General features: G+C 45.6%; 1 protein-coding gene across 6 annotated transcripts in view; it reads left to right on the plus strand.

Annotated features, from left to right (window-relative positions):
• Positions 1 to 23410, plus strand: part of PIP5K1B (phosphatidylinositol-4-phosphate 5-kinase type 1 beta) — a 311111-nt gene that overhangs the window by 168473 nt on the left and 119228 nt on the right. For all 6 annotated transcript variants that reach the window (XM_042913813.1, XM_042913809.1, XM_042913812.1 and 3 more), the window contains 3 exons: positions 3306 to 3436; positions 12287 to 12404; positions 21354 to 21506. In XM_042913813.1, the coding sequence (XP_042769747.1) occupies positions 3306 to 3436; positions 12287 to 12404; positions 21354 to 21506 (402 nt within the window). The remainder of the gene's footprint in view (positions 1 to 3305; positions 3437 to 12286; positions 12405 to 21353; positions 21507 to 23410) is intronic.

A 23410-nucleotide genomic window follows, 5' to 3' on the forward strand; every position in this document is an offset into this window, starting at 1 on the left:
CAGACTTGCATCCCAGGCTCATTTTGGGAGCGGGGATGGGGGATGAAAAAACAGATGTGGAAGCATCGTGGGCTTTGCAGCCAGAGTGCCATATGCTAGCGATGGGAGTGGGACAAGTCACTTCACCTCGCTGCGCCTTAAATCCCCACCTGTAAAAAGGGCAAAATCAGGGATCTCGACCTGCTAGGTGACGGTGTAGTTGCTTATAACTTGGACTCCCCACGTGTGAGTTCCACTTGCACCTCGTCACGAGCTGTGTGAGGATAAAAGCACTCAGAAGAGTGCCTGCCACTCAGTGAACGCTCTGTACGTCTGCGCTACGATTACGACAGGTTGTTGTTACGATTATCATCATTGTGCGTCAAGTACCAGGCGCGAAGTGTTGATCGAAAAAATACGACCTTTTGTTACCATTTCAGTTATGTCTCCCATCAGAGCGCTTGAATTTTAAGGGGGCAGAAAGGAAGGTAATAGCATCACAAGTCTGTTTTTTGGTGTAACTAAACAGACGTCAACAGAGCCCTTTCCCGAATCTTATTCCTTTGAGGATTCAAAATTTACTCTCATGCCATCGGAGAAAGATTTGTCCAGTGTTCCTTAGAGCAAGAGCGAATTCTCGAGCCTCACCCCAGACCTTCAGAATCAGAAAGTCTGGAGATGCAACCCATCGGTCTGCTCTTGATTTTGGCTTGGGTTGGCCATGCCCGTTGACTGTTTTTTTAAGACTGTTTTTTTTTTTTAGAGTAGTTGTAGGTTAACAGAAGCATTGAGAAGGTTCAGCGATTTCCCACCTGCTCTCTGCCTCCCACTATCAACATCCTCCCCCACAGGGTTGGGTTTGTTACAATGGATGAACCTACCTTATCACCTGGAGTCCATAGTTTACATCATGGCTCGCTCGTTATGTGTGTTCTGTGGGCTTAGATACCTGTGTCACGGCATGTAGCCATCATTACAGTATCATAAAAGGTGTTTTCCCTGCCCCGAAAACCCTCTGTGTTCTCCCTGTCTTCTCCCAACCCCTGGCAACCGTTGCTGCTTTTCCTGTCTCTGCGGTTTTGCCTTTGTCTCTTTTAAGTATCTCCGTGATTCTCGTGCTTCCTAAAGTTTGAAAACACCAGGTATAGACTTCTGCTGCTTTGACCACCTTCTGTAGTTGGGGTTCGAGGAGGAGGGTGGTCAAGAAACCATTGGTTATACTCCCTCATCTGTCTGACAGGTGTCCCGGCCCCAGAAGGACTAGAGGACTGAATTAAGCAGAAATACCGAGAGTTCCGGGTAGCAGTCAGGTGTGGGGAGGGACGAGCGCTTTGAGAGCACAGGACTCTGTTGATGGTTCTGGAACAGAACACGTCGGGGTGTCGGGTCCTCTGGAAAGTGCTGATGTCATATCTTGGGCCATACTGCTCTGAGTGATGGATAGAAATGTCTTTTGAATTTGTATGTGAGGTTAAAGTGAAGAAAATCCATTTCAGTCTTCCAAAGTCAGAGGTTTTGGTACAAAAGGTCACTGTTGCCAGTTGGTGGCATTGCAGAACTCGGGGAGCGAGAATGAAAATAGCAAACTTTTTTGTTTTTGAAGCCTAGTTGCCCTGGGGGCTTGAGTCCCAGTCTTTCGCCATCTTGCTGCCCTGGAATCTTGAAGAGGCATGTGGAAGAAGAAAAACACCGAGCCACTCTCTGCCTCCTCTAGGAAGGAGGGCAGGGAGTTGTGCTCAGAGTAGGGGGGATATCATATTTGCAGTGGGGTGAACAAGCCACCAAATGATGACTCCATGGGGAAGGGTTCGTAGAGTTGCAGAGTGGAAGTGACAGAGAAGCTCGGATCGATCCCGGCCTCCGGTTTGATCCTTGATCCTCAGATTTCCTGAATCGTGGAGATAATCCCTTCTTAAAGGCTTCAAAACTGGCTGTATGCATACGGCTCACAGACCCTTTAAACCTATTTGGATGCCGTTCTGTGATCACAAGCAAAGGACATACAGAACCAAGCTAGGTCGTATATCCTTTCCACCCCACCCCCAACACTGGTGTCCTCTAGCCAAAGTGCCGTGATCCACAGTCACCCGAGGTTGAACCCCAGACAAGCCACTGCAAGCACAGGGCTAGGTCCCCAATAATCACTTGGTGACTTCACCTGAAATGGCCACACTTGCACAAACATTGAGAAGCATGCCTTCTGGGGCACCTGGCTGGCTGGCTGTTAAGTGCCCAACTTCAGCTCAGGTCACGATCTCGCCATCCGTGAGTTCGAGCCCCGCGTCGGGCTCGGTGCTGACAGCTCAGAGCCTGGAGCCTGCTTCGGATTCTGTGTCTCCCTCTCATTCTGCCCCTCTCCCTCCCTCTCCCAAAAATAAACAAACATTTAAAAGATTAAAAAAAAAAAAAGAGCATGCCTTCTAATTTTCCTAAATTGAGTTACTTTGCTATTTTTCCTATTTTATTGGCTAAAACGACACACACACACACACACACACGTATGTGTATGTATGTGTACACATATATGTATATACATTATTCCCCATTAATGTATATACATTATTCCTACACAGGTCAGTGTAGGAAATTGTGATTGTGGATTCATGGCAAAACTAGTAAGCAATTTCCAAATTAAATTTTATCCAAAGGCTCAAATTACTTTTTGCTGTCTCATTTCTTGTGAAGATAAAGTACTCCTCTTGAGGGCGCCACCTGCGTGGCTCAGTGGGTTGAGCATCCAACTCTTGGTTTTAGCTTAGGTCATGATCCCAGGGTCAAGGGATCAAGCCCTGCGTCCAGCTCTATGCTGAGCCTAGAGCCTGCTTGGGATTCTCTGTATCTTCCTCTGCCCCTCTCCCCCACTTGCGCGCGTGCACATGCTCTCTCACGCGCTCTCTCTCTCTCTCTCTCTCTCAAATTAAATAAGAAAATACACTTCCTGATCCATAGGTGTGTTATAGAACTTCAGATTTTTAAAAAATGTGGCTATACCATTTCTTTTTTGGTACAAATTAGAATACCATGTGTTGAAAGCATCCTACCAAATTTCTAAGCTCTTACTAACAGAAAGGTGGAGATTTGGGACTGTAATTTGACCTTAGAAATATTTGTAGGAAATACTACCACAAGAATAATTTCATATCAAGAAGGGCCCTTAGTAGACCCACCGTCAAAAGAAGGAACCTGTCCTGTTTCCAAACCCAGCTTCCTCACGGTTGAGGAACAAGAAAGAAAATCTAACCCCCTTTTCCTGTTTCTGCTGCTTGTGACCTTGAACAAGGCCCTGACTGTTGAGGCTGACCCTGAGACCCTTGTTTTCTTTGCAGACTGCATCATCTGCTATCAAAGGTGCTATTCAGCTGGGGATAGGATACACCGTGGGCAATCTCACTTCGAAGCCGGATAGAGATGTTCTCATGCAAGACTTTTACGTGGTGGAAAGTGTGTTCCTACCCAGGTAAGAACATTTCTGTTTGTGAGGATTTCCATGCTAAAGAACCTTCCTGGTGGCCTCTCCACATTGAAGACTTTCCTACCAGTGAATGGGTACATGCACGCGTTGGGTCTTTAACAGGCCCAGAAGCAGCACCAAGGATTGTCACTTTCCCTTGTGCCACGTGGGTTGCGTTTATTTTTATAGGGAGATGGTAAGTAGGTTCTATGTAATGATGGTAACGCCTGGAAGATTGTATGAAGATTTGAGATTCGACGGGAAGGAGTGCACTACTCAGAGTAGTGTCTGTGTAGCGTTAGAAAAAGAGGGCATCCGCTCTGGAAAACAGTGTGGAGGTTCCTCAAAAATTAAAAATAGATCTACCCTAAGACCCAGCAATAGTGCTGCTAGGAATTTACCCAAGGGATACAGGAGGGCTGACGCATAGGGGCACTTGTACCCCAATGTTTATAGCAGCACTCTCAACAACAGCCAAATTATGGAAAGAGCCTAAATGTCCATCAACTGATGAATGGATAAAGAAATTGTGGTTTATACACACAATGGAGTACTACGTGGCAATGAGAAAGAATGAAATATGGCCCTTTGTAGCAACGTGGATGGAACTGGAGAGTGTGATGCTAAGTGAAATAAGCCATACAGAGAAAGACAGATACCATATGTGTTCACTCTTATGTGGATCCTGAGAAACTTAACAGAAACTCATGGGGGAGGGGAAGGGAAAAAAAAAAAAAAGGAGGTTAGAGTGGGAGAGAGCCAAAGCATAAGAGACTCTTAAAAACTGAGAACAAACTGAGGGTTGATGGGGGGTGGGAGGGAGGGGAGGGTGGGCGATCGATATTGAGGAGGGCACCTTTTGGGACGAGCACTGGGTGTGGTATGGAAACCAATTTGACAATAAACTTCATATATTGAAAAATAAATAAATAAACACATCTTCCAAAGTTTAAAAAAAAAAAAAAGAAAAAGAGGGCATCTGAGAAGCAACGGCTGATGCCAGGATTTTGCGTCCCGTCATTCACAAGATGGGCTGGGGGCCCGCAGTTGGGCCTCCTATCTGGGTTCAGTAGCGTAGCTCTTCCTCCGTGAGGCCTTCAACTTAGCTCTCCTCCAGAAAACTTAGGAGAATCCCGCCCGTTTGACACCATAGGTGGTGTCAGAAACACCCCGGTTGACCCTACAGGTCACCTCCAACTCGATCGTGTTTTGGGGGGGAAATCCGTTCAACAAATCAATCTGGGGCGGATGGTGGAGACAGTTGCGTATCTGTGTGAATACACGCGGTGCCACAGAACTGGCCACTTACAGGTGGTTTAAATGGTAAGGCTTCTGTTACGTATTCTTTGCCAAAAGAAAGTAATTAAGTTAAAATGTGTTAAGTCTCGTGCTAGCTTAGGATAGGAAGAGAAGTAATCGTTATTAAATTGGAAATGTCCCCGCGACTGCAATGGCCTAGCAAATAAAAACTCAGCTATTTGACTTGGGGGTGCAGGGCAGTCGCTTTGTCTTCGGGGCTCTGCGGATAAATGTGTAAGACACAGTTACATTTTAAAATATAAGTATTGCTCCCCAAACGAAGCCACTTTGGGTATGAGTTGTTACTTACTGGGCTCGGGTGAGAATGGCTGGGGAGAGCCTTTGACCCTCAGTATCTTCGTTGCTTTATTTTTTTTTCAAGTCTTCAGGGAAATGGTACTTAAGTTCATCTCTACATCTAGTTGTCAACTGTCCCGAAATCAACCCATTAGGTGGTGAACCGAGACAGCCTAGTTTTGCTTTAAATGCTCTTGGTTGAAGAATACAGTAGATCTATCAGGAATTTTGAAGGTTGCTTCTCTAGGGTCCTGGGCAGCCACCAGAGCTAGCTTCCAGACAATGAGAACAGTGACAGGTGCTCCGTGTCTGCTGGTCTCTTCTACCCACCGTGTCCAATCAACAGAGCCAGCTTTGGACGGGCCCCGGGGAAAAGCGGGGCCCGAGCATATGGGCCCCAGACCAGCACCCTCAGGATCACGTCGAACTTTGTTAAGAAGTCAGATCCTTGGGCCCCACCCACATCAACTGAATCAGGAACTTCAGGGATGGGCCCGAGAAATCTATTGAACCATTCCTCCAGGAGATTCTAAGCACATAATTGTTGGAGAACCACTGACCTCGCGTGTGACTTCCCATGTGACAGGGATGATCTTTCTCGTAGCTACCAAATTTTGTTCTTGGAGTTCTTACGTGATTTTTGCAACTAATGTTAAACTCCAGATGACTTTTCAGCAAACACCTAAAATATCAAAATTACATCTGTGTCCCAAGTAAATTATGCGTGACACTCTATGAGATACTTTACAACAAGGAGCATGTAACTAGGTTTTCATGAGCTCTTTCTTGGTGCCATGAATCCTTCTGTTCGTGGATGACTTATTAAAAGCATACTGTATCTTGATGATTAAGGCAAAACGAGGTCTCCTTTTTCTTCAGGAGTAGAAAAGCCAACAGTGTCCATGCCTAGAATTTGTGTCTTTGACCTTCACCCTCTAGGCCACGGAGAAGCATCAGCCCCTGTGTGGCACCCATGTCGCTGGGGGAGGGGAGGCTTAGCTAATGACCCTATTGGGAGGAACCCACTGTCACTTAAAATGTATCATTTTAACATATATATAGCTTTTTAAGCATCAGTGTGATAGGAAGCATTTGATGCAGACAAGAATTTCTTTTAGCAAATGCCATATTGTTTTTTTTAAAATAACATACACACTCTGGATGTGTTTCCATGAAAACGGAAGAAATGGATGTGGGTCTTGCCTCAGTTTCCTCATCTGGGCTGTTCGTTAATTTTGCCAAGGGACTGAGCCCAGCTCTTCTCAGTGGAGGTGATATTGGCTCTTTTGGATAAGACAACACTTTGTGCCAGGGTACACGTGTTAGGATATTTGTCACCCCTGAGGCCTTGCCAGTAATATCTATCTCTTGGTTACTCTCGCAGCCACAAAGCTCCCACAGAGTGATGAGTCAATTCAGTACCTTGGCCATGGCGACCGTTCCATGGATATAGACCCCCTGTGAAAATTAACAAACTGTACTTTATGTCAGCTACACATCCGTAAAGCTGCCAGATAAAGTTTCCTCCCTGGCCATCCATAAACTCCCACACTTGCCTGGAGACAGGAGGAAGGGGGAGGAGGTGGGCAGGACTGTCTCCGACCGTCCAAGTCTTTGATGGCTCTACAACGCAATGAATCTATCTGGGTCATAGAGAAAACTCATTGCATTGGGTGTCTTGAGATGTTCTAAGTTACTGCCACTGTCTCCCTTAGCAACGAAATGTGTCATGTTTGTTTGTTTACTTATTTCAAAGTGGTTCACAGTTATTTTTAGATATTATATCCTGTTCCACACATCATTTCATTTTGTAGATGGAAAAAAAAAAAAGCCGCTGGACTTGGGATTTGAAGGATGATAGAAAATCCCTTTCAACAGGGGCGCCTGCGTGGCTCAGTCGGTTAAGCGTCCAACTTTGGCTCAGGTCATGATCTCATGGTTTGTGGGTTCGTGCCCCGTGTCGGGCTCTGTGCTGACAGCTCAGAGCCTGGATCCTGCTTCGGACTCTGTGTCTCCCTCTCTCTCTGCCCCTCCCCTGCTCGTGCTCTGTCTCTAAAAAATTCAATAAAATGTTAAAAAAAATTGTTTTTAATCCCTTTCAACAATCTGGTCCCATGATCTTCCATAGTCAATGTAGATTAGTAAGAGAGCTATGACCACATCGTAATCTTTTGATCCCAGGTTCTGCAGTGCAGTCAGAAACTCAAGGTTGTAGATAAAATGGCATGTGTAAAGGGACTAGGAAGAAAGAGGAGGATGTTTTCTAATGTTTTGCCATGCAAACATGACCCTGACATGGCAAAAGGAAGCAAAATTGATGAGTGCCAGCCGTGAACCGCCCATAGTTTAACTGACATAACATTTATATGATACAGCATATAGCATTAACTTATTGTTACTATCTTTCAACTTTACCCAAAAATCCATTTTACAGATGGAGTAACTGAGGCCCGGAGACAGGAAGTGTCTTAACCCAAAGCTATACAACCAATAAATGGTGATGTCAGGATTTGAACTCAGGGACAGCCGACCCTAAAGTTTTGTTTTTCCTTACACCGTGGCAGGAAAGCACGGTAACAATAGTTCCGCTTGTTTGAATCAGAGAAAGTACCCAGCTTCCACCTTAGAAAGTTTTCCCTCCAGCCCCTTGACAAGCAGCTTTAATCCTGTCCTCCGTTCCGCTTCAAGAGACGCCATCCCGGCTTTGTCTGCAATGGAAAATAGGGCTTGAAAGCTGGCAGTAAAAGTTTATATATCTTTCCATATTCAAGAGTAATCATCTACCCAAAGAATTTATAAAAGTCTCTTGCATTTTAATCTCCTCCCTCATAAAATGGAGTTCAGTTTGGCGAACACAGATTGCTCTCTGTATGCACTCTTGGGGGTGGATGGGAATAGCCAAGGGATACCCTCATTGGGCAGAGAATTACCCAGAACTGCTGTGAGGGTGCGACATTTTTCTACGTGGCAGGCAAACGTAGAGGTCAGCAGTTCATGTGAGCATTGCCAGATTTCAGTGCTAGATGTTAAGGTTTTGACAGATGAGGCAACTGCCTGCATTTCAAATAATACTGACGTAAACTCATCCAAGAACCCATCTCTCTCTTACCATGGGTCAGCACACTCCAGCCCATGGGACAGACCTGGCTCCTTGCCCCTTTTTGTTAATAAAGTTGCCTTGGAACACAGCCACATCCATTCATTTACATATTGTCTGTTTTCCCACAGCAGTAGAGCTGAGTGGTTGCAACAGAGATTCTTTTTTTTTTTAATTTTTTTTAATGTTTATTCATTTTTGAGACAGAGACAGAGCATGAATGGGGGAGGGTCAGAGAGAGAGGGAGACACAGAATCTGAAACAGGCTTCAGGCTCTGAGCAGTCAGCACAGAGCCCGACATGGGGCTCAAACTCACGGACCGCGAGATCATGACCTGAGCCGAAGTCGGACGCCCAACCGACTGAGCCACCCAGGTGCCCCACAACAGAGATTTCTTAAAGGATTGCCAGCCCCTCATCGGTACAGACATTCTCTAGCCCGTCTACTGTGTGGGTGGATAACACACAAATCATCAAAGAGGATGCGTGGCTGTTTCTGGACAAGCCAACCAGGATGATGTCCTTCCAAGTCAAAACTCTTCAAATATTCGTTCAACGTTTATGGGGTAGGGACGGGGAGACACCAATTTCCTACTCATAAAAGGCGCATACCTCTTCCTTTAGTTCCAGATAAGAGGTTTATTGTGTGTAGTGATTGTTATATAACATTGTAACTTACTTGAAATTGCCTTCAAACACGATTTCCCAGGATGGTACCAACTACTTGGGAAGTTCAGCATATAGACAGTGATATCCCGTGTTCCAAGTACATGACCGCCCAGGATGCAGTATTTGGTTGTGGAGTTTAAGCTGCTTTCATCTGCTGATTTTTAAAGATTGGCTGTTAGCTGGCTGGCCTTAAAAGATGGTGTGGCCTTCTGGGTGTCTCAGTCGGCTAAACGTCCGACTTCGGCTCAGGTCATGATCTCATGGTTCGTGAGTTCAAGCCCCGCGTCGGGCTCTGTGCTGACAGCTCAGAGGCTGGAGCCTGCTTCGGAGTCTCTCTCTCCCTCTCTGTCTATACCTCCCATACTTGGGCTCTGTCTCTGTCTCTCTCTCAAAAAATAAATAAAACACGAATCTAATGTTCTCATCTTGTTTGTTCCTGACCAGCTTAGGCCATTACTGTTGTTGTTGTTGTTGTTTTTTACCTGCTAAATGGGAATCGCCAGGTAGTGGCTAGTGCTTCCTTCAGACTTCAACATTGTATAATTCTAAACGTCCATTGCCACTAAGAAATACGTTTTTGTAAATTTGTTTAATGTTTATCTTTGAGAGACAGGAAGAGACAGAGCACGAGCAGGGGAGGGGGAGAGAGGGAGGGAGGCACAGAGTCCGAAGCAGGCTCCAGGCTCCGAGCGGCCAGCACAGAGCCTGACACGGTGCTCGAACCCACGAACCGTGAGATCAGGACCCGAGCCAGAGTCGGACGCTTCACCGACTGAGCCACTCAGGCGTCCTGAGAAATACATATTTTTAGATTTAATAATAGCAGTGGTGGGGCGCCTGGGTGGCTCAGTCGGTGGAGCATCCAACTCTTGGTTTCAGCTCAGGTCATGGTCTCACAGTTGTGAGATTCTCGCTTAAGATTCTCTCACAGTCTTGGTCCCCCAACTGCATAAGAATAAGCCATTTGAAGAAAAACACCAAGGAGTAGAACACGGGGGTTTTATCTTACTGTGTGAACATTGAAGCTAATGTCATGCATTCTAATGGAATCAATGACTTTGATTGCATGAGCTACCAAGGACAGAAGAGGGTGGAAGAAATAAGAAACTGGCAACACTCTCAGCCCCCTGAAAGCAGCCCGATTCGGAACCCAAGGATCTGTACTTGCTTTTACTTGTTTGCAAGGGGGCAGAGGCATGTCAGTGGTCACTTTGAGCCTCTTTGATTTTCTCTCTTATTTCTGCCCAGCCAGCATCTTCAAGTTACTCCATGTCCTAGGAGTTCCAGAATTATTCCTCTTGACAATCCCATAGGACCTGGAACTGAGTATATGTCCCCTGAGACGTCTCAAAATACCGACTGAGGAAATGTTCGGATGCGATGTCCGGGCAGCACATGAGCATTGTGAATATTCAACTATTCTCGCTTCAGGAAACAGCAACTGTTCAGATGAGTAGGTGATTTGGGGCCGTTTCACACACGGAGCTGATGCAGAGGTGACGGCTCTTATCCCGGGCAGTCCCGGTCCCTGCGCCACTGCCCTGAAGGGCAAGCCTTGCTGCTGCCTTAGTGCAAGCTTCACCTCTGCAGATAAGATGTATTATCTGATGTCAATCCCTGGCAATACAAGCCAACTACTTCCGCTGGAAGTCACCAGAAGAAGCCGTCATCTGTGACCACGCGAGAGGAAGAACTGGCCGTAGTGGATATATTGAATAGATAATCTCCTAAATAGCTTTCAAGGGTGATTTTTGACGATGATGGGTTTTTTTTAACTAATTAATTTTGAAATTCCAGTGTAATTAGCATACAGTGTTATGCTGATTTCAGGGGTACAATATAGTGATTCAGTAATTCTATGCATTAGTCAGTGCTCATCAGGATAAGTGTACTTTTTAATCCCCATCACCTATTTCACCCCTGCCCCCAGCTGCTTCCCCCTCGGGAGACCATCAGTTGTCTATAATGAAGAGTCTGTTTCTTGGTTTGTCTCTTTTCTTTGTTCGTTTGTTTTGTTTCTTCAATTCCACATAATGAGTGAAATCATACGGTATTTGTGATTCTCTGACTTGCTTCACTTAGCATAATACTCTCTAGATCCATTCACATTGTTGCAAATGGCAACATTTCATTCTTTTTATGGCTGTTATATTCCATTGTATCTGTCTATATCTCTAGACTATAGTGATTTTTCTTTTTTTTTTTTTTTACCTTACCTGGTGAGTTTTGAACCTAACCTTCAGGTAAGAATCAACTTTACTATTTTACCATTTGTCTTAAAAACTCACTGTTTTATTCAGAAACTACTTACTGTCAGTGATGTGCTGGGTACCGATACAAAAATCTGTACAAAAATCTGGCTGCCATGGACACAGTTAAACTGTTGTAGGTTCCAAGTGTTTGTTGCATGCTGAAAGCGTTTTTCTTTGCACAGGCTTACTCGTATCCATAAAAATTAGACCATGACAGAGTTGCCTTAGAGCCTCAGTGACCCACTTAGAATGTGGTAAAGAGAGATCTTGAACCTCTCTACAAAATTGTATTAATCTACTGAATTGTTCTCATTTTTCACAATGAAAACTTTTAAGTACAGGTGGATTAGGTGGCTTGTCGGATGTTGGGTGAGATATATTATAGTTGTAGTCAAAGACTAAAATGAATGATAAACATCAAAATTCAGGCTAGTGGATGCCTCTAAGGAGAAAGAGAGTTTTATGATTAATAAAAAGTATAGAAGGCAGTTCAACTATACAGATAATATTTTATTTCTTAAGCAGCATTTTAGATTCATGAGTATTCACTGGTTTATTTCTTTATACCTTTTATGTGTCATAAATATTGCACAAAAATTTTCAAAGATGAACCCAGAAGAGGGGGGAAAAAAGATAATGATGTCTCTGGGAATGCACATCAGGGTTTTAAAATCGCTAAAATATTTAAGGTCTCTTTTCCTATAAATATGGATGTAAGAAATAGTTCAGATTCAGGACTCCCCCATTTCCAGTGTGATGATTTTGTGAGTGACATTTTTAAAACCATTTCACTTATTCCTAGTTTAAAATCTTTATCCAATGTTTATGGTCAAAAAAAAAATGCATTTTTCAAATCATTCCATGCACTAAGCCCTGAATCTTCTACCTAAAGCATTACAACTGGTTTCACTGGGGACGATGGAAAATCACAGGAGAAAAGTCACAGGCACAGGGGGATGATGAAGAATTTTCAGGCTGAAGACACACTGGGATTGGCAGGGAATATGGGCTTGGAGTGGCCCCTGCTGACTTAGCATCTGGTTTGACCTGATGGCCATATTGCCCTTGGACATGAGCTTAGAGAGACCCTCAACTGGGGTATGTTTTTCTAACAGGGAAACTGGCCCGGGACTAGTAGAACTACAATTTGAAGTCAAAATTGTCTTTACTAATTCATTCATTCTCTCTCTCTCTCTCTCTCTCTCTCTCTCTCTTTTTTTTTTTTTAATATTTTAACTGCAGTGAAGGGAGCAATCTGACCCCAGCACATCATTACCCAGACTTCAGATTTAAGACCTATGCTCCACTGGCATTCCGATATTTCAGAGAACTTTTCGGTATCAAGCCTGATGATTACTTGGTAAGAACCTGTCGTTTTCCTTCCTTCTTCAGAAACGTGTGATCTAAACATTTGTCTCGTAGCAACAGCGACAAGTCGTGTGTGTCTCTTATTTTAAAATGCTCTGGAGCCTCGTAAAAGGTCCAAGTTTTATAATGATGATAAATTTAGCTTCAGGCAACATGATTTGACTCTGCAGCCCTTACTGATAACTACAGAATCTGCTATGGTAATTGATATTTAAATAACTGTGGTGTTGGTTGCTACGTCAGATCATTATTCTAACAGATATAATTAGTTATAAATACTCCTGTGAATTTTGCTGATTGCATTCTACTTGAAAGCCTTCCTGTTTTAATTGCCTTATTTATTCCATTCATCTCAAACCTGCCTTGGCCTGCAACCATATTCACCTTGACCTACAATTTGAACAGGATTTTAAAGGTGCTGGATAGGCTTGTTCTCAACATCTTTTGATGCAAGCTCTTTTTAAATGTGTTTTTATTTGGTGCAAGGGCATATTTTATCCTTAGAATTGTCGTTTCTGTCCATCATCTTTCTGGCACGCAGCAGGTGTAACACAACAGCTTTTTTGTGAGGTAGTCTGATCTGACCTCCTGCTCGAGGAACCCGGAACTTCCTTTTTGTTTCAAGAGAAAAATGGTTTATTTCATAATTTGATCACTGTTAACACCCTGGGGCTCTTCACAATCCGTTTTCAAGAAGCTGTAGGAAGGATGCCATCAAATATTTATTGTTCGTCCTTTCCTGAATGATCTTAATAAGACTTGAGCCAGATCCTGGAATAAAGCTTTGCACGGGAAGTATAGCAACATTTATCACTGGGAACAGAGACTATCGAAACTGCATTGTATAATTTGGCTGAGATGCACATAATAAAATTCAAAGCTCATTCTCTTCTGCGCCGATGAAAACCTGCGCGTGACCCTCTTCTTTTTTTTTTTTTTTTTTTTTTTTCAGTTTTTATTGTAACTCCAGTTAACGTGCTGTGTTACATTAGTTTCAGGTGTATAATATGGTGATTCACCACTTGCATACATCACCTGCGGCCAGCACAGCAGGTGCACTCCTTAATCCCCATCACCTGCTTCCCCCACCCCCACCCCCACCCCTCTCCCCTCAGGTATGCCTCTCTTCTTTAGTTGCGCCCTAAGAAACTCATATGACTTCTGCTCAGTGAGATGATGCTGGCTCCTCAAGGCACGTTACCAAGACTTCACAGGGCAGTGGGAACTGAGTAAAAGTCCCTGGGCAGTCCTGCTCCCCTTAAATGTGTCCATCCAGGTAGCTTTCTGCCTCGCCACGCCCCTTGAGCTGTGATGTCAGGTGTCTCTACCCAGCCTGCCCTCCCCAGCTACTCCAGTGCACGAACCCATGCGTTGGGGGGAGGGGGGGTGTGGATAGGTACTAGAGAAGATTCTTTGGTTTCTGACCATTCTCCCATTACTGAGTGTCACTGTCATTCAGGAAACATGTTGATGGAACTCAGTGGCGTCTTGATGCTGTTTTATTGAAAATGAGATTGTGCTCTCATCTGCCACACGTTAGAAATCACTTGGGTTCTCCTTCTGAATTTCCTTGAGCTTCTGCTAACCGAGGAGATGGCATTTGCTTGCATTTCATAGCACAGATCCCGTCATTGTGATGAGATGGCCAACTGCCTCCCCTTCACCTGTAGGTCTGTCTTTGGCCCTCCTGGGGCCACTGAGCTACATGCTGGGAAGGCAGTTTTCGCGCTCATTCTGTCCGGCAAAAGGGCTTTCTTGGGGGAAGGCCTTTTTCTGATCAACGGGGCCACGGCTTACAGAGTTTCCTAGTGAGCCTTTAAGTTGGCAAAGTTACTTTCATCACGGGGTTCGAGTGTGTACAGAGGAGCCCAGGAGACTAAGCTGATAGCTTTGCAGAGCAGAAGTCTTCCTTCGTGGAGCTGGCAAAAGGTAGATTAATCGATCATCGGATACTTCGAACGCTTATGCAACAAAAATACTTAGCCACCGATTATAGGGAAATTTGAAAGTTAGAAGCCATGACCCTCAGGGAACTTAGAATCCAACCGGCAAGATGACTTTATGTGGGCGAAACATCAGTTCTACCAGACAGCAAATAAAAAGACTAGAGGGAAATAGCAAACAGTCCAGGATTTCAGAGGAGGGAGGGGGTCGGTCTCTCTCTGTCGCATAGAGGATCAGGAGGGCGTGAAATGGTTTAGCTCTAGTGACTTAGAAATTGGAAGGGATTTGAGTCGGAGGGAAAGAAGGGAAGTTGACTGCACATTTGATGATGTTGAGCAGTAATGTTTTTGGTGGGATGATGGTATTGGGGGTTCAGTTTCAAAAGAGGAGTCTTTGTCTTTTAGAGATGCATGCCGGAGTCTCTCTGGAGGAAATGAGTTGATGTTCTGGGATTCGCTTTGAGAGACTATGAGGGAAGCAGGCAGAGGAGTGATGGGGGTATAGTGGAAACAAGATTGGCCATGAGTTGATAATTGCAGAAGCCAGAAGAGAAGCATATGGATATTAATTACACAATTCTCTTTGCTTTTATGCAGGTTTGAAATTTTCCATAATGAGAAGTTGGGGGGAGGGGCAGGGAGAAAAAGATAGGAACAGGCAGGTAAGAATGCTTTTCTTCGATTCCATTTTTCCACCTCCCGTATCAACACAGTCCAGTAAATGCACCCATCTCTGGGACCTACGAGAAACAGAGGGCACTGGCCCTGTAGCTAAACATGGCTACCTGGTCCCCAATGGTTATGGCCATCTACCTGCCCTGCACTGAGACACCCCCCGGGGACACCCCCAGCCCAGAACTAGAAGCTTACCTCCAAACCACTTAATCTGAAAACCCCAGCCAGTGATCTCAAGTGTGGTAGAGGAGGAAGGGGTTTTTCACCTGACATGACAGGCTTTCCAGAATTAGATACAACCATCAGACTTTTTAGTCCAACCGTTCATTATAGATGAACAGTCTAAAGCTGGGGTCGGTGAAGGAGGCACCCAAGGTTTTCCACCTTGGTAGGCGCAGACCCCAGACCAGACCTGGGATCCCCCAGCCCTCCCCCGGGCTCTTTCCCATTCCCCAGCTGCCTCTCAGCCCAGAGTCTCAGACCTCTCATTAAATGTGTTCACAGCGTAAGACTCCCTTGACCATGAAACCGTCAGCTGTGATTATCCATTCTGAGACACCTCCCCAACGGGGTCAGACACCCTTCACGAAGCATTTTTTTGGAAGAGTTAAGCCCAAATAAAACACAGGAAAATCAAATAAGACCTCCCTTAAAAAAAAAAAAAGGATACCGTGCAAATGCCAAAGTACATCCTGGCGTCTGTCAAACTGGGGCTAGTTGAACCCAAGTTTGTGAAGATAGACTGATCTAAAAGGGGAGAGAAGGTAACATGATAGAGTGATCGGTGACTCTCCAGCCGGGCCTGATGCTGATCCCCCTGATATGTGTGCATTTCCACTTAGTGCTGTGGTCTTGTATCTGGACTTTCGCCTGAATTACTCTGTTTACGTTCTCAGTACCATTAACATCCGCCATCTGCATACGGATTACAAGTTTCATGTTGGAACATGCATAATTTGGATTGTGAGACCGCACACTGAAGGTGCTTGTGCATACACAGCCCAGCAGCCTGGCTGTGCCTCCTTCCTTCCTTGTTCCAAAATAAACGCCTCTTGAGGGAAGGCCAAGGTCCCCGGAGCATTTTTTTCCCATCTCTGCTTGGGCAGCAAGCCTTCGGTTTGATTTCCTTCTCCCCCAGGTGCCGGAGTGGCCCAAAATCCAGGGTGATTTGTATGACGTCTTTCCAGACTCACCGGCACCAATAAGAGCAGGGTGAATATTTAACACTATCAAGGGAAAGAAATGGCAGGAAAACTTATCTCCACCCCACCGTGCAAGTTTACATTGTTACTTTGCCTTGGCGGGGGAGGCAGGGCATTAGGGGGTGGGGGGGGCAGCTGGATTGCACTTTGTAGTCTTTTCCAGCGGGAATAGTCCGGAGGCCCTACAGGAAATAGAAGGGAGACAATGAATGCATCGGAACAGCTTGCACAGAAGAGAGAGCCTGAAAGGAGGTACATAAGACGCAGGGTACACGTGGGGCCTTGTTGATCAAGGCTAATTAAAATGTTCCCGTCTCTCCTCTTTATTTGCTCTTAAATGGCAACATTTCAGAGCAGGTTGCTTAGCGCGGAGCGTGGTAACCAAGAGATAGGGTGAGGTATCACGGGATTATACACGAGGACGGTAATATTCCTGATTGATCTCAAAATGCCAGTTTCTTGCACACCACTGCACTGCTGGTAGTGACCCCCAGCGAGTTATTAAGAAATGCCAAAGCGATTTATTTTTCCCTGCATATCAATGTATAAATTACCTATTAAAGGAGGATTTGACAAGTAACCAATGAAGTATTTTCCCTATAATGTCACTGCTTCTAGAAGAATTTGAGGCTTTAATTAGAAGCAGATGATTAGGTCTGAATCCAGCTTTCTCTCGACCGCTCTTCCTGAATCACCCCCTAATTTCTCTATTTGCAGCCTCTAATTTCTGCATTCTGTGTTGTTGTTCGACTTCCGCAACATTAACTCCTGTCTGTAGGAAGGCTCTGTGCGGGGAATTCAGAGCCCATAAAACAAAGAATCAGAATTCCTAAAGAGAATCTGGGGGTCTGTCTTCGCTCTTTAGAAGAGCTTGGGGTCCACACCTTTATTTTCCAATGTCTCAAATCTATGATTTTACGGGAGACCCATTCTTCTTCTTGACTCACTGTGTCCCAGCGGATCTTCGGGTAGCCTCCTGGTTGCTGGGGCTCAGCCGAAACCCTTAGTACACCAGTGTTCCTCACCTAGAAGGTGTGGACTCACTCGCCTGTGTGTGGTCATGTGATAAGACATAGCCCAGCATTAAATCCTTAGCGACACCTGAGTGGCTCAACCGGTTAAGCCTCAGACTTCGGCTCACGTCACGATCGCACGGTCCGTGAGTTCGAGCCCCACGTCGGGCTCTGTGCTGACAGCTCGGAGCCTGGAGCCTGCTTCGGCTTCTGTGCCTCCCTCTCTCTCCCAAAAATAAACAAACATTAAAAAAAAGAAAAAGTGGGGCGCCTGGGTGGCGCAGTCGGTTAAGCGTCCGACTTCAGCCAGGTCACGATCTCGCGGTCCGTGAGTTCGAGCCCCGCGTCAGGCTCTGGCCTGATGGCTCGGAGCCTGGAGCCTGTTTCCGATTCTGTGTCTCCCTCTCTCTCTGCCCCTCCCCCGTTCATGCTCTGTCTCTCTCTGTCCCAAAAATAAATAAAAAATGTTGAAAAAAAAATTAAAAAAAAAAAAAAAAAAAAAAGAAAGAAAGAAAGAAATAGGAACAGCAGTAGGTACGTGGTCACTCTTTGCCAGGGTTTTGGAAAGCATCCCCTTTGAAAACCTTCAGCTGCTTTCTTGTAGACGTTAGTGTCTTTGTTTCGGAGATGAGGTTCCTTGGACTCCGAGATGCCAAGGTACTTCCTCCAGGTCGCTGAGGTGGCCGCTGGCAGAGCCGTGATGTGAAAAAAGGTGATTCCAAGTCCCACGCCCTTCACACTCAACCAGCTCTCCAGGTGGATCCTGCACCCACGGCAGGAAGGCACCCTCTGCTTCCGCTGGGCTTTTACGGCATCCTTTGTGCAGTCTTATTTTTCCTCGTCTCTGCATCACTCGTAATGACCGAGGCATTCTAATGCTGCTCAGCAAGAAAGCCTCAGGAAGCAAGCCCGGGGCCGCCTGGGCGGCTCAGTCCGCTACCCATCCGACTCTGGATTTCGGTTCACGTCACGATCTCACGGTTAAGAGATCGAGCCCCTCGTCAGGGACTCTGTGCCGACAACACACAACCTGCTTGGGATACGTTCTGTCTCTCTGTCTCTCTCTCTTCCTACCCCCGCCTTGCGTGTGCTCTTTCTCTCTCTCAAAATAAATAAATCCACATGAAAAAGAAAAAGCAAGCCTGGAGGAAAGAAGTAGAAGATAGAAGGCAGCACGCAGTTACTTCTTTCTTTTCTTGGAAAATTGTGTTTCCCTCATCCACGTGCTGCCGAAGCAAGAGAATTTAAAGTCACCAGTTAGAACTGCCTTTTAAGTGTTTTTTCTCCCGGTTTCTCCCTCCCCTCTCCTTGTCCCCCACTCCCCCACCTCCTACTCCCTCCTCTCAGCCTTTTCTGTGATGGACACTTAAATATCCAGAAGCCCAAGGTAGAAAGCTTTGGGCAATGTTGCCAACGTTTGCACCCTTAGGGTGCGACTGTTTAAACCCCCGCCTTTGCCCCTCACCAGGACTGGTCTCATCTCACACGCTGGGTCTTGACCTTTTTCTCTACACTTGGTGTTTCTCTAAGTCAGTAATGGGGATCCTCAGTTCATGAACACTGAGCTCCGTAACCAGACATTGACTTCTCTTTTGGGTTTGTTTTGACGTTTTTGGTGAGATCGACAGCCCTTCACCTTAATTGGTGAAATTCAGCCCTTCATCCGGCAAAAATTCGTGTCGTGCCTGCTGTGTGCCAGGCACCGATCCTGCCCTGTGTCACCGCGTAAGGTATGAGTAGCCGGTGCCCTTGTGGAGTTCTGCAGGCTGGTGGGGACTCGGGATCCTGAACAGGCACGTGAGGGATTTTGTGGTCACTTCCACGATGAGAACCAGAGATGCGGTGCCAGGAAGCAGACACGCTGTAGACGCACGGGAGCGGGAAGAGGGCTCCAGAATAAGTGCTCTCCAGTCCCACACGCGTCCCTGCACGCGACGTCCCACAGCCGCTCCCTTGCTGTGCACCCTGCGTGTTCCTTTTGTCCACCTGCGGTGGCTTCTCAGCACAGTGGACAGAGCGGTCGGTCCTCTGCTCCAGACTTTCCAACGGCTTTCAGCTCCCTTAGAGCAAAGTTCCAAGTCCTTGCAGTGACCCATGCCACCCTGTGCGGTCTGGCCCACCTGCCCTCTGGCCGCTTTGCTTGCAGCCCTCCCTGCTCACTCTGCTCCGGCCACTGGCCCCCTGGCTGTGCCTTGAGGTCCCCAGATCTCAAGACCTTTGCATTTGGAGCTCCCCTCTCCCTGACACACCCTTCCCCCAGACAGCCGCAGGCCTCTGCTCAAGTCCCCACCCCCTCCCCCCCACAGTGAGGCTTTAGTGACCCAGCCTTCTTGAAGTTTATCGCAGCCCAGTCCTCAGTCACGGCTGGGACTCTGCCCCCTTTCCGTGCCTCATCTTTCTCCACAGCACTTAACTGCGTTCTGATGTATAATTGATTTACTTGGTTACCGTCTGTTTTCTCCTCCTGGGCTCTAAGCTTCATGAGTGCTTGAGACGTAACAGATGCTCAGCAGAAGTTTTCTCAGTGTTAAATGAATACATGAATGAGTAATAGCCCGGTGAAGGTAGAATGGAAGTTGTTTGGGATAAAGGAAAATGCACAGTCCTCGTAGTTGAGTGTCGCTGGCACATTTGAGAATATGGGAAGCACCTCTTCGTGGCTAAAGCTAGATTTTAAGGAGGGAAGTGATGAAAGAGAAGGTTGGAAGGACAGGTGGGGCCATGCATGGCCTTGAAAGCTCTGTTAAGGGATTTGGGTGTTCTCATCTATCCAGACGTCGGAAACCATCAAAAGATGTGACGGCATGGAAGGACTTGATCAGATTGGCATCTTAGAAAGATCTCCGGTTTCCTGGTGGAAAATGCAGGAGAGAAATGGAGAGTGGATAGTTGAGGCAAGGTGGAGTCTCCCATAGCAATCAGGACATGATGTAAAACCACTGAATTGAGGTATGAGCAAAAGAGATGGCACGAAGCGGGCAGATACCATCGCTAGTCTGGGTACGAAAGATGAGGAAATGGGGGGCATCGAGGTTGATGCCCAAGTTTCTGGTTTGGGAACAGAATAAATAATGTTTCCGATCCTTGAATTAGGGAAAAGAAAGAGGTTGAAGGGATGCACATGATGTAGAGTTGCCATGTATAGTTGTTTAGGGTGTGCACTGCCCAAGAATACCTGGCTAAGCTGAAGAAGTAGAGGCTGGAATCCAGCCTTTGTTTTACTTATCAACCTTGTATCTGACCCAGAGCTCCATCTTCCAGAAGAAAATCACCTCTTTCTAGTTACTACAGAGGCATCATAGGGGCTGACCATAGCCCTGAGATGAATTTGACTTTGAACTTGTTACAAGTGAAGTGCTTATGGTGTAACCAAATAGAAATATCTACTGAAAAAGTTAGGCATACAGGGGCGCCTGGGTGACTCCGTCGGTTAAGCGCCGACTTCAGCTCAGGTCACGATCTCGCGGTTCGGGAGTTCAAGCCCCGCGTCGGGCTCTGCGCTGACAGCTCAGAGCCTGGAGCCTGCTTTGGATTCTGTGTCTCCCTCTCTCGCTGCTCCTTCCCCACTCCTGCTCTGTCTCTGCCTCTCAAAAATAAATAAACATTAAAAATGTTTTAAAAAGTTAGGCGTACAGGTCTGGAGCATTATAGAGATCTGGGCTGGAGCTACAGGTGTTGAAACCATGCGTGGATGACATCTTTTGGGAAAGCAAATAGAATGGGTGTTAGTGTTCAAGTGACAAATACACAGTATAAGTTGTACCTTCAGTCATTATTTTATGGGCACTTGGTGAAAACAAAACACCTTAGACAACAGTACTGTTGACGTTCGTTCGTTGGAAAGACATGATGATTCATGATTCTGTCATATGACACTGGAGGTGAGAAGGCGTTTCTGTTTGTCATAGAATCATTAAGATAAATGGATCAATTAAATTTCTAGAAATCCCAGAGAGCCCTCTTAGTGTACATGGAACCTCCTTTGGAAGCTCATGGAAGAGAACTTTCTGTTTCAGAATGGCCAAGATCATAATCCTACGATTTTCCTCCTTGGAAGCATCATGTATGCTAAATGTATTTTTAATCATTTATTTATCTACTCTTGTAGTATTCCATCTGTAGTGAACCTCTAATAGAGCTGTCCAACCCCGGAGCCAGTGGATCCTTGTTTTTTGTGACCAGCGATGATGAATTTATCATCAAAACCGTTCAGCATAAAGAAGCTGAGTTCCTTCAGAAGCTACTGCCAGGCTATTACATGGTAAGTAACCGTCCCATCAGTAAACTCCTACTTGAGATTTCATTATTTTCCACCACAGTTCCCCCCCACTCCCCGCCGCCATGCTTTTAAAAAAAATTATTTAGTTTTCTTTATCTGTGATTTATTTTTTAAGACTTTGTTTATTTGGAGAGAGACAGAGACAGGCGTGAGCGGAGGAGGGGCAGAGAGAGAGATTGGGAGAGAGAGAATCCCAAGCGGGCTCCGCACTGCCAGCAGAGAGCCCAACACGGGCGGGGCTCCGTCTCACAAAACCATGAGATCATGACCTGAGCCGAAAGCAAGAGTTGGACGCTTGATCAGCCAAGCCACCCAGGCGCCTCTTTTCCTATGCCTTTTTACAGTGACCCTGTGCCACGTTTCTTTCCCTTTGGTGAGCTTTGGGGTGTGTTTGGATTATACTGCAACGGTTATCGGATAGATTTTACAAGGTAAAGGAGCCTTGTTGTAGAGCAGAGTTGACCCACACCGTCCTGGGTTCAGATCCCAGCTCAGCCATCACCTAACTGTGTGACCACGAGTAAGTGACTTAACGTCGGAGCTGTAGTCTCCTTAGTCTGTGAAAGCTGGGAAATGCGTGTCTTTGACAAGTGTTGTGATGGAGGAAGGGTACAGGATGCGGGATAGAGGAAGCATTGCATCACAAGACTCTTGGCGTCCAGTACGCGGTAGGAATATGAGTGGTTAGCGCTCATCGAGCGCTAAGCTGTGTGTGAAACACAGCTGTAAAAATACTACTTAAGGGGCGCCTGGGTGGCTCAGTTGGTTAAGCGTCCGACTTCAGCTCAGGTCATGATCTCATAGTCTGTGAGTTCGAGCCCCGCATCAGGCTCTGTGCTGACAGCTCAGAGCCTGGAGCCTGCTTCAGATTCTGTGTCTCCCTCTCTCTCTGCCCCTTCCCCGCTCATGTTCTGTCTCTCTCTGTCTCAAAAATAAATAAAAACATTAAAAAAAATACTACTTAATTTCAGAATCTGCTGGAGACATTAAGTGTTGTAAATTATACACATAAATATAGGGGTCAAAAATCTAAATAAAAATCTTAGTGGAGAGCAGACACAGATTTTAAAAGGTTTGTTTGCTCCTGGGGCACCTGGGTGGCTCAGTTGGTTAAGTGTCTGACTTCGACTCAGGTCTTGATCTCACGGTTTGTGAGTTCAAGCCCCGCGTCGGCCTCTGTCCTGACAGCTCAGAGCCTGGAGCCTGCTTTGGATTCTGTGTCTCCCTCTCTCTCTGCCCTTCCCTCTCGCCCTCCCTGCCTGCCTCTCTCTCTCTCTCTGTCTCTCTCTCTCTCAAAAATAAGTAACATTAAAAAACCTTTTAAAGGTTTAATCCTAAACAAAACGGAAATTGTTTTAGAGCATATGGTCTATGTACTTTGTATTAGAGAAAACAGAAGATCCAGAAAAGCCAGAAAAATGCAGCCAATTTTAATTCTTTTTCCAGAGCTACATATTACTAACATTTGGTGTATGTCCTTCCTGATATATTCTATTCATACACACATTTTTAAATAATATAAAATTGGGATCAAACTGACATTGCACTTTACTCACCTGCTAAGTGAATAAGTCTTAAACTTCTTTAGTTCTAAGCTTAGATAGAACTGCATTGTCCAATATGGTAGTCCTTAGCCAGATGCAGCTTTTAATTTGAAATCAATTAAAGTTAAATGAAATTGTAACCTTTAGTCAAACAAGTGGTTTATCTGAATCTTACTTGTAAGCTAACATAACAAATAATATAATTTACCCAGTTAACAAGAAAAAATGTGAACATCACGTGATGATCCAAATAAATGTTGGGTAGAAATGAAGGCATTCAGAATTCAGCATCTCTTCCTAATTAAAATTCTTTCAACTGGGAGTGAAGTTTTTTAACATAAA

This window comes from Panthera leo, chromosome D4 (assembly GCF_018350215.1).
Source record: "Panthera leo isolate Ple1 chromosome D4, P.leo_Ple1_pat1.1, whole genome shotgun sequence".
In the NCBI taxonomy this organism is placed as follows: Eukaryota; Metazoa; Chordata; class Mammalia; order Carnivora; family Felidae; genus Panthera; species Panthera leo.